General features: G+C 41.1%; 1 protein-coding gene across 1 annotated transcript in view; it reads right to left on the reverse strand.

Annotated features, from left to right (window-relative positions):
* The window catches only part of LOC104390425 (transmembrane protein 263-like), a 198,514-nt gene extending 195,395 nt beyond the window's left edge, over nucleotides 1-3,119 (reverse strand). Inside the window, exons 1-2 of the mRNA XM_009999563.1 lie at nucleotides 3,096-3,119; nucleotides 2,688-2,775 (exon numbers count right to left, since the gene is read on the reverse strand). Coding sequence (XP_009997865.1) covers nucleotides 2,688-2,775; nucleotides 3,096-3,119 — 112 coding nt within the window. The remainder of the gene's footprint in view (nucleotides 1-2,687; nucleotides 2,776-3,095) is intronic.
* Between the last annotated feature and the right edge of the window lie 8,568 nt (nucleotides 3,120-11,687).

An 11,687-nucleotide genomic window follows, 5' to 3' on the forward strand; every position in this document is an offset into this window, starting at 1 on the left:
CCCCCACTGCCCCCTGGCAGACGCGCCCGCACCGCCCCCTGGCGGCCGCGCCGGGGTCCCGCTCCGCTCCCACGCGGGCACTGCCTTCATTTAAATAAAGAAGCTGGACAGCAGATAAAAACGTGCAGGTCACACACAGATCCTGCCCTCTGCCTTGGTCACCTTTCAGGGATTTCCCGGTCAATCTCCTTTTTAAACCACAACACTTCCTGATGTCTCCAAGACCCGAACCCCACGTCTGCTGTCCCGCCCCACTCGCTGCCCACGCGTGCAACTTGAGCTCACTTACACACGGGACAGCCTTGGCAAATTGTCCCCGTGTTTGCAGAAGGCCACAATGCACACTCTGCAGGTATATGACTAACTCTGAAGGGTAAATGTTTATTTTACTGCAATACTTATTTGCTTCCAAATCCCCCCCTTTCAGGAGGGATGTATATATGCTGTGCAAGCTAGAAAAAGAAGTCACTATCTGGTGAAATAATGGATTGTGCTAGAAAGGCTCAGGAGAGCTATTCAACCCTTAAGCACTCATTACCAAAAAGCAAGCAGACCCCAGAAAACAAGGATGCAGCAGTCACAACAACGTAGTTTACTTATTTATAGCAAAGCATTTCACTAGGAACGTGCTATCAGAATAAAACAGAAATCAGCATAAGAGCAAAAATAAGAAGACAGCACTTAATGGCATTTAATAGTAAAAGAACTTCAGAGATCTATTTATTTCATATATTTGTAATAATTCCTGCAACTACATGATCTTTATAGTCATTCTGATTCAATCTATGTTGGCAGACAGCAACTTCTGAGGAAGACTCATGTTACTCAGCTCCACCAGGACACAGAACCAGCAGTAAATTCAGAATAATCCTGACACCTCTCTTTAGAAGCGATTTTTCCACCTCTTCTCCCAGGCAGTCTCTAGTTTCAGTTGTGCTTTCAATACCCCTCCTGTTTTGCTACTCCTAAAGTCACTGTAAATTTAAAAAATACATACTGAGCTTGGATTTTAAAATAATTCACACTTATCTACTGTTCAACTGCTTAACCACATCAGCTCAACAGTTAACAGTTCTTTTTCATCACACCAGCAGAATGGGCATATCCAGAGCACAGGCTTCTGCTAGACCACCCAACAAGACACAGAAGTGGAATATTAATACTGACATTTTTCATCATCATTCAAACCAGCAGGGTTGCAGGCAGAAGCAAATAGTTTTGATTACAAAAACTCAGTTTGGAAAAAATACTCAGCCACCTTCAAAAAACCCTTTCTGATTACACAATTCAAAGCCATAGTCCAAAATCTAAGATTATACCTGATAAACTGATGAGACAAGACAATCTCCTATGTTTTACATTCTGGCATATGGCCTCTAGGCTCATGTAATCATCAGCTCAAGCTAGTGACCAGAATTTTTATTCAACAATGCATTGTCATTACAGGCTGACTTGGCATTACAAAGAAAGGGGGAGGGGGGCAGGAAAGAAGACATTAAAAAAAAATATTTAAAAAATGATGTCCTCTTTGAATATCTTTAGTAATCAAAACATCTTCCACGTTTATTTCCTTCTGGCTTTTTAGGAGTTGCAAAAAAGAAATTTGCCTTTCATTTACCTCTATATCCTGTAATTGCCATCACACAGCATATGAACAGAACAAGAAATTACAACTTGATGAGAAAACTGTAACAGAATGCTCAACAAGAAGGGATGGGGCAGCAAATTCCTCAAGCCATTGACTTGGTTCATACCTCCTTTAAAAAAAGCTGTCAACATAAATGCTGTATCAGCATCTTATTCTCTTAAAGGAAAAATATAAAACACATTCATGCTTCCCAGAGACATGTCATGGTATTTTAACAGTAAGTTGCTAGTAAGAATCTCAGCATTCTCTGGGTTGTTAAGCCATCCACAATGATAATGAGTGAATGTGTTTTAAAAGTCAATGAACTGGAAACAAAGCTCAAAATGTACCATTTGTGGCAATATTAGCAGCTTCTATTCAAAAGAAAGCAACACCTTTTTGTTGCATATATACAATGTCGGCAACGTTTACACAGTGTGAAAAATCAGTTCCCTGTATAAATCCAGGGCATGTCACTGCAAACAAGTTTTTTAATTAAAATTGGCATTTTTGAGCCTCCTACTGACTGACAGTGTCTCACTGCCTCTTCCTCAGATGGCTAAACTGGCTTCCAAGAGAGATGGTGGAAAGAAACAAAATCACTACAATACCTAACTTCGACAAGTCTCTGCTGGGGACAATTTCAATACCAGGATGCTGCAGAGAGAGGTAAGGAGAGAATAGATGACTACTTAGGAAGCCTTCCCTAATGAAGGCTCAAGTCATCACAAACAAAACAGTAAAGGAGGCATTTTATTCCTAAGCCTACAGACAGGATGATCGAGGAGAACAATTTTAATCAGAAACTATATTGTTAAAGAGAATGTCTGCACCTCAGTGGGTGCAGCTTTCTTTGAATGCGGAAGTAGGCTTAAGGGCTGGCTAGACCTCTGGCTGGGAGGCTGGCTCAGCTGTCAGCACTGGCAAAGCTTTATCCACCTCAGAAAGTAGGTGGATGTAGGCTCTCAAGTCAGACAGACAGATAGATTAAAAAAAACATCCTTGGCCAGAATATTTTCACAACTTAATGCAGAGTTTATATTGACTGCAAGTACTGTACCTTCGGGAGGCTCTTCCTGCAAATGTGGAGGCAGTTCTTCACTTGTCTCAGTTTCATCTTCCACCATCTGTGTTTCTAAGGTAGGTCCCTGCAGAAAAGCAAGAGGAGGTAAACTGGAGAAAGTTCTGACAGGAACCACAGAAATAATGACAAGACTAGATAATATGCCAGGCAGTAGGACACAAGGAGCTGACTTTAGCTGATGAAAAAGAAAGCTGCTGGGACATTTGTTTGCAGTGAAATTACTCACAAGAAGGGGGTGAGGAAAAAAAATTACTCTTCAAGCTAGCAAGCAAAGTTACAAGGCTCTGAGTAGACTAAAAAACAGAAACTGAATGTTGAATAACAATTTCTAAATTACTATTTCTAAAACACACCATGTGATAATAAATTCAAATCCTCATTCACGAAGGGTGGCAGCAGATTCACCATCACTTCGAATTTTCAGGAAAAAAACCCCAATCTTTTATTTGCCTTACCAAGACTAGATTCTGAAATGCCTGTGGCCTGTTCAAAACTGAAGATCAATGTGTGTTGTACTAATGGTCTCACATCTCATTTTTCAAAGGAATACCAAGCTTTACGACCTTCCCACCCATTCAGGTCCACTGACCACATAGTTTTCCCCTACGTGCCCCTACACATGCATTTGTGCCTGCATGTGTAACATGCTAAACTAACCACTTCTGACAAACAACCAGATCGCCATCCAAAGTTTTGAATTTCCTCTTTCCAGCCTTCAGGATCTTGGAAGGAGCCTACAGTGCTGCTGATGGAAGGATGTGAGCAGAGTTATCAGATCTGTAGACTTACAAAGCATTCATTTGTATCTAAGGCTGCTGAGTTCACTTTGCATACACACTATTTTCCTGAATGGTGGAGGTATAAAAGTGAAGTTGCTTTTTCAGTTTTGAACAATCAAAGAAAAAAAAAAAAAGGAAAAAAAAAACATTGTCTGCTTCTCTCTGCCCCCTTTATAGCTGTGAAGCTCCTTTAAAAAAAAACCAAAAAATTACCATTCTTCTTCTTTTGGAATGCTAGTACAGTCAAGAGTGAAACCAGAAACATTGAAGTCTTTAGGAAATAAGGCTTTTGTGCAGTTTGAAAACATAAATGGATTTGTAGTCTGAACTATCCAAAAACTTGTATTAACTGATGCAGCTGGAAGGTTACAGAAGTCTGCTTTAACAGTGGTACATCAGCAGCTTGTAAGATTCTCTTATCTGAACAGAGGAAGAAAAAGGGCTCATAGTATTAAAGCTGCAGTCTTTATTTTCATACTTTCCAAACCTTGTGGCAGCAAGGTTACCCCAACAGCATTGTATACTTTGTCCATTTCTTCATTTTGCCCATTATAAGGACTAACACACTTCTAAAGTTTCTTCCTGTGCACAAGCAGCTTACATTTTCATCCACAGCTCATTTTTTCAACAAAACGGACATGAAAACAAGAAGTACCACCACATTATTTTCAAGCTTTGGAAAGCAGGGAAAATCAGACTGCCTAATAGAAGTGTACAGGTCTACTGTGTTAGTACCACCATCACAATCTGGATTTCTGCCATCCATAACTATGCAGGCTTTAACTATTTCTCCTCATTTAAAAACACCTGGTATCAATACTGCCCAGCTTTGGTCAATGAACCATTCAAACATTAAGTCATGCCTCATAGTAGCTCCTATCATGGAAAACTGTTACCAAAGGGTACAGACAAGAAAGTAGTAAGTCACCTAACTTAATCCAATTAAAAGTCAAACCCCACAGTTAGTTAGCAACACTGATGTCTAACCATCTCCTCACTTCACCTAAATAATGTAACCTAGATTTTAAGAGTAAGTAAACAATTCTGGATAGAAGCAATATATTGAATATAGGGTATGTATTTAGGTAAGTTTCTACGTCAACTGCAGGCAATATATTTATACACATTTCTTTCCTACCCATTTAATGCTATAGAAACAGAAAGGAGCAGACTAGTATAGGTTAGTAAAGCAAATCAGAACATTTATTTTCACATAAAAGATGTAGACATGTAGGACACGAGGTACCAGTATTTGGCTTGCAAACATTCTGAACCACAACTACAAGAAGTTGTGAACTAGAAGTGGTCTGGAATCCTTTGTCATAATTACCAGCACAAGGCAAAGCTTAAGCCCTTACTATTTGCTGACTGAGGAGAGAATCAAACTTCCAGGGACTAAGGAAAAGCCAGCAAGAAAACCGTTATCTTTCCTTCTTCAAATAAGTCAGTAGTCCTACTTTGCCACCATGAGGCAAAACGGCTCAGCGGCTTCTCCCAACAACAACCCAGGACAGTGATGCTTCTTTGGGTTACAGTTGTTGTCATCTACATCAACAGAAAGAGGATGCAAAATGCCATCAAAAGTGAGTGATGGCATTGTGGGCTTCTTTCCCTTATGCATGAACTACTGCTCAGTGTTCACTAGCAATTCAGCTAGTGGTGGTGATCATTGGCAATACTTACCTTGACACAAAGGTTGATCTTAGCTGAAGGTCAACCTTAGCTCTAAGCAAGTAGTAACAAATCCAGCTGTGATGGAGCCTGTTACAGACCACTATGAAGTCCACAGCTGAGAAGCTGTTTGTCATCACCTACTTCCCTCCAATTCAAAACTTTAACACTTGCCACTGGAATTCCACAGAAGAAATATATGCAATTCAAGATTATGACTTTCATAGAATATTCCTAATATCTAACAGAAACAGCCAGAATTTTTTAAGATCTTCACTATTCAAAGACAGTAACAACACAGCATATTTGGAACTTTATTTTGTATGCATCTCCTGTATGTTTTTAAAGAATCTTCTCCAGAAAACACTGAAAAAGCTGATTTACAAGGGTTCTTTTTATTTCAAAATTCAGTGTTAAAAACTTAAAATGGTATAGACTGAAGCCTAGCATGTCAAGGAACCACAAACTTAACTTTTCCAAGAATTGTTTTGCAAGAAACCTTGAAATCTTGTCATTTTCTAGTTCCTAAAATGGAGTTAGGAATGCATTCTGTAGAATACTCAAGTTCTTATCTCACTGGTACCTTATCACTATATATATAACCACCTATAATACAGAGAGCCTTTAGAAGAAGTAGTCTCATAAACATCTGTTTACCAGGCTTCAGCACATCAGTTTAATCAAAACCAGTGAGTAAGCGTGCACGGTGTTGGTACTGAATTTCAGTAAGTAACTAAAATGTAAAACATCAGTAGATAAAATCCTAGGTTCTCTTATCCACATCTAGACATAATACTAAAGGCTCAAACACTGGCACATGTTATTAATAAGATTACAAAGTCTCTTTACAACAGCTCTGTACCTTTGTAACTTTCTTCGCTTTTAGTTGTACATACTGAGCTCAGTTCCCCAGGTCTCCTGCAAGCTCCGTAATAACACCTAAGATACCTGCAGTTCTGCTAGCATGGTACTCTAGAGCAATCAAAAATTCCAGGAAATTGTCTTCTAAGGAGATTTATAACTAAATTAGAGTTGTTAGTCTCAAGTTTGTTGCTTGGGTATTTTTACACTATTATTTCAATTACGATGCATCACTTATATTTTTTTTTTCGCTGTTAAGGATACTTGACAAACAAATAGGGAACGGGATGCACACAACTTTATAAAGCCAATGGCTTGCAGATAAGCAGCCACGGAGTGCCTTCTTGAGCTGCAGCCGTGGCAGGAGTAATGCAGACAGATGTTGCTTTTGCTTTGATGCTCCCTCTAGGAGCAGCTACGATGCAGGAAGATGTTTCAACACTTAGAAACACCAGTGGATTATCAACTCTACAATATTATTTCAATTAGTTAGGGTTTGTATAGCCTTTTTAATTGAGAATGTGGTACCATTCCTCCCTACAGACATTAGAGAAACAGATTTAAACAGTTGGTATAACAAGAGTAGTTAGGTTATGGCATGGAGCCTAGGAACATGTAACCATGAAAAAACTCCGTGGGACAGTCCCTGCTCCCACAAGCAAGCACATTGTACAATTCCTGAATAGTTTCTGACTATAAGTCCTATCACTGCAAATGCCCAAAGAGATAAGTCAACACTGGAAATGGCTGAGCTTTCTAAAAAGTCTCTACAGACCATCTTAAAACAACAACAAAAAACCTCCTACCCTCCACCACTGCTGCTTTTAGTCCTTTGAGACTCTACTTTTGAACTCAACATTGCACTAATTACAGTACATGATCTTAAACCAAAGTAGAGTCTGCCAAGCTGTGGACTGAGCAGTGGACACTGTCTACTTGGACTTCTCCAAGGTTTTTGATACAGTCCCCCACAGCCTCCTCCTGGAGAAACTGACTCATTAGGGCCTTGACAAGTGGCCTGTGTGGTGGGTGGGGAACTGGCTGACAGACTGTACCCAGACGGTAACAGTAAATAGTTTCTCCTCAAACTGGCAACTGGCCCCAGGCATTGATATTGGGCCCAATGCTGTTTAATGTCTTCATAAGTGATCTGAATGTTGGGAACAAGAGCACCTTGATGAAGTTTGCTGAAGACACCAAGATGGAGAGGTTGATACTCCAGAAGGGAGAGCACCACTCCAGGATGACCAAGACAGGCTGGAGGAGTGGGCCAGCGAATCTTACGAAGTTCAGTGGAGAGAAGTGTAAGGTCTTGCACCTGGGAACAAACAACCCAGGAGCACAGTTCAGACTGGGATCCACTTGGCTGGAGACCAGCCCTGTGGAAAGGGACCTGGGTGGACAACAGGCTCAGGACGAGTGAACAGTGTGCTGCAGCAGCAAAGAAAGCCAAGAGGATGCTGAGCTGCATCAACAAGAACATCACCAGCAGAGATCAAGAAGTCATCGTCCTGCTCTACTTGGTGCTTGTCAGACCACACCTGAAGTGTTGTGTTCAGTTTTGGTCCCTGCTTTACAAAAAGGATGTGGACAGGCTGGAGAGAGTACAGAGAAGGGCCACAAGGATGATCAGAGGACTGGAGGAGCTGCCATATGAGGCGAGGCTAAGAAAACTGGGTTTGTTCAGCCTTGAGAAAAGAAGGCTTTGGGAAGACCTTTTTACCAAGATGGAGACTCCCTATTTACAAGGAGTCACATAGAAAAGACAAAGGGTAATGGCCATAAGTTGCTCCTGGGGAGATTCTGGACACTAGAGGTAAATTTTTCACCACAAGGACAGTCAAACATTAGAATAGTCTCCCCAGGGAAGTAGCAGATTCCCCCATATCAGCCAGTTTTAAGTCTCAGCTTGACAGGGTGCTGAGCCACCTCATATAAACTACAGTAGTACCTAGAAAGGTTGGACCAGATGATCCTTGAGGTCCCTTCCAACCTGTCATTCTATAATTCTATAAGCTGCCTGTTCACTGAGTCAGGATTGGGATAATAAAGAGCAAAAAGTAAAACCCCAAAACAAAAGCCAATATGAGGGGCAAGGCAGGGAGTTGAATAAAAGATAAAGAATCAATCCTATGAAAAATTATGACTGAAATTGAATGGATTTAGGGTAAATAACTTCAAATTTCTATTAGTAGTCAAAAACTGAAGGAAAGATACATTACTGCTGTTCCCATGCCAAGAATAAGCAGGCATCTTACAATTCTGTTCCTTTTTGCCATTCCTATTCAACCCCTAGAAACACAGTATTCTTTGAAAACTAACACAAACACACTTAACAAAACAACAACTACAAAAATCCACAACATGAATACTCTTCTCGATTATAATGAATTTTATTATTAGTTCCCCATTGCGGAATACAATCTGGAGGAATGAATGTAAAGCCCACACTCATGACTTCAGAAGCAGTTTAATGTCTCAGTTCTGACAACACTCTTTGAAAATTATTCTAAAACCCACAGCTTGAGCTAGTACTTTCCATGTGCATCTTCAAGTGAAAACAGTATTTATTTCCTGACTGAGATGTTCATATTTCCATTCTTGCTCCTGAACACTTTACTCCAGTTTTTCCTTTCTGACATTCATCTTTACACTTAATTCCAAGCTGCATTTCAGCCTAGAATCTCACTTCTTTAATTGTTCAAAAATACCTCATTCCTCATAAAGCCTCTCCTTAAGAACCTACAATGTCAGACCTCCTTCATTCTATGCAAGTTTTCAACCATCAGCCTAACCCACATGTCCTCTGTCCCACCCAACACTGACTTTCAGACCCGGTATTCTATGCAGGCACAATTTCAATAAAGCAATTGTTCTGGTTTGGTTTGATGATTTTTTTGGTAGCAGGGGAAGGGCCAAAGAAGTGGCTCCAGTAAGAAGTTGCCCCTGCTCCAAAACCCACCCAAAGATCCATTAGAGGGAAAATAGATGCACCTCAGTGATTAACATATGAAAGAACAGATCTAACAGCTGAGCAGAGAGGCACTTGGGAGCAGAAGAGAGGAGAAGAAAGGGGTGCTGGGGAAGGAGAGCAGTGCTGGTGGTTGGTGAGGAAGAAAGTGCCCACGCAGAAGTTTCCCTGCAACCCATGGCGAGATGGCAGCTGTCCCCCTACACTCATGAAGGAATGTGGTGGAACATTCCCTGAAGGCACAAGGAGGGGAGAACTTGGCCACCGGACTTGGATTTTGTGGCCAGAGAATTTGCTGCCCGTGGACTCTGATTATGCAGCTTTGGAAGACCCCAGCGCCAGGGGATTTTGTTCTCGAAGCAGCCCCTGACTCTGTGGGAAGCCCAGGCTGGAGCAGCTCTGGACCTTGTGGGAACGACTCATGAAGGAGAGGTTTGTGGAGGACTCCCTCCCATGGGAGGGACCCCGTGGGGAAGCAGGGAAGGACTGTAAGGAATCCTTCTTCCTGAGGAGGAAGGACCAGCAGGAACCACCAGCCTGTGAACTGACTCTAAACCCCATCCCCTGTCCCCCTGTGCTGCTGGGGGGAAGGAGGCAGAGAAACCAGGAACAAAGGGATTTAGGCCTGGGAAGAAGGGAGGGGTGGGGGTAACATATGCAAGCCTTGCTCCGTGTGTTGTCTGTGTCCTGGGTGTGTTCGATTAGTGTGAAATTAAATTACTATTTTTTCCCAAGTTGAGTCCGTTTTGCCCGGGACCTTAATCGGTGAAGAACTCTCCTTGTCCTTTATCTCAACCCATGAGCTTTGTCCTCCTCATTGCCCAGTGTAGGGGGGGGGGAGGTGGGAGGAGCTGAATGGAGCTGCCATGGGACTGTACCTTTGTTGTCGTATTTGGCCCAAAACACAACAGCAATTTATCAGAGGAAAATTAGCGGCGGCACAGGCTTCACCTCTCCACAGCTGTGATTTCCATCATAAGCTTTCCCAGCACAGGTACTTTTTTACACATAAATTCCATCTCAGCTGATAACTACAAAGAATAGACACATCCCTAAAGAATTACAAGACTCAATAGGAAGAAACTAGTGAAGTAATCTGTAAGTATAGGACAGTTTGTTATACTCTTTGGGAAACTACAATGATTTTTTTAAAGTATCTTAGTGAAGTCATTGACTAAAAAAATGTAGGGAATGCTTATTGTATGCTTACATGACTAAAACCAACATGGCTTCCTACACATTTGCGTGATTTATCCCTTTCTAAACCCACCAAACCTCAGCTATTCTCATCCCAGGTTCATCTTCTCCAAATGGGAGAGATGACACATACTGTGACTGAATGTGTGCAGATGCCAAAGGGCTTGTCAGCTCCAGTAATAACGAAGCTGGCCTTGCATCAGGCTTTCTTACAATTACATCATTAACAGCTGGTAATTTGGGATCTCTCCTCTATACAATCACTGTTACAAAGTTCCTCAGAACTTATCTTTGATATTTCATGTTTAATCAAATTAAATTATTCCAGCTTCCATATCTGAAAGTGGCTTGTGGCTCAGAACGTCCTTTCTGCTTCTACACAACTACATGAAGCCTCAATCCGTACAGAAAAAAAAGGAGTTTATTAAAAAAACAACAAAAACAAAAAACAGGATTTTAAACAAGCAGATGCTGGGGTAGGTAGGTCAACATGATGACTGCCTTTTCCAGGGTGCTAAGGGTCTACTGGTACTTAACTTCAGCTGAAGCAGGTACCTACCCAACCATCTCCTTATACAATACTACTCACCAGAAACAAGTTTACAACTATCACTGTGCCTCTGTTAGGCAGGTATCTGTTGCAGCTGCAGCTTTTACTTCAGCAATGAATTTTCAGCATGCTGGGGAATTAAAACTTTCATTTACAATTTTCAAAATGCAATAGGAACATTCCACTCAATCTGCCATCACTATTGATCACACACCCACACCTCAGGGGTTTTCAAAGTCGACAGCATTTTTCCTGCAGGGGGGAAAAAAAAATAATTGATTTGCAACCACAAACATTTCTTTCCACTTTCCTGTAGATTTAAGAAAGCCTCTTGATGGATGCTTTGCTTTTAATTTTGCAAAACAAGGTTAACTTATAATGAGAGCTTCTGTGCCAGGTTTCAGCCCAAGGGGAATTCCAGTTGCAGTTATAAATCCTCTAGAACACTAAAGGAAAGTACAGAAATAGAAATGCTGAGGATGACAGTAGTGTAAAATTCTATCACTTTGTTCAAAGTACACTGTAAGAAAGAACTAGAAACGTTGCTTAGATTACTTAGTCTTCTTTTCTTTTGGACAAGCACATTAAGGAGGTTACAATTTTAACAACACTTAATTTTGGCTTGACAGCTGGACTGGAGGAAAGAGGCAAAAGAGCAAATTTTAATGTTGCCAATGCCAAATCACGACTGAATTATATTCTTCTCAGCAGAACAGTCAAATCCTATTTCTACAGCAATAACTTTGTACTGTAAGTAATCCTAATCGGGGTTTACCTGGCATAAATAACTTTCAACAGCACCAATGACACCACCACCTATTTATTGTACATTTGGCAAGCCAGCCAACAGTCTGGTTTATACTTTCTACATTGAGACTTCATGTGGAGCAGATAACACCACTTACACATCAAAAAGCCAATACAGTGACAGTTCAGCCAGTTCTGGA

The sequence above is a fragment of the Chaetura pelagica genome, unplaced genomic scaffold, assembly GCF_000747805.2.
Source record: "Chaetura pelagica isolate M959 unplaced genomic scaffold, ChaPel_1.0 scaffold55, whole genome shotgun sequence".
NCBI lineage: Eukaryota > Metazoa > Chordata > Aves > Apodiformes > Apodidae > Chaetura > Chaetura pelagica.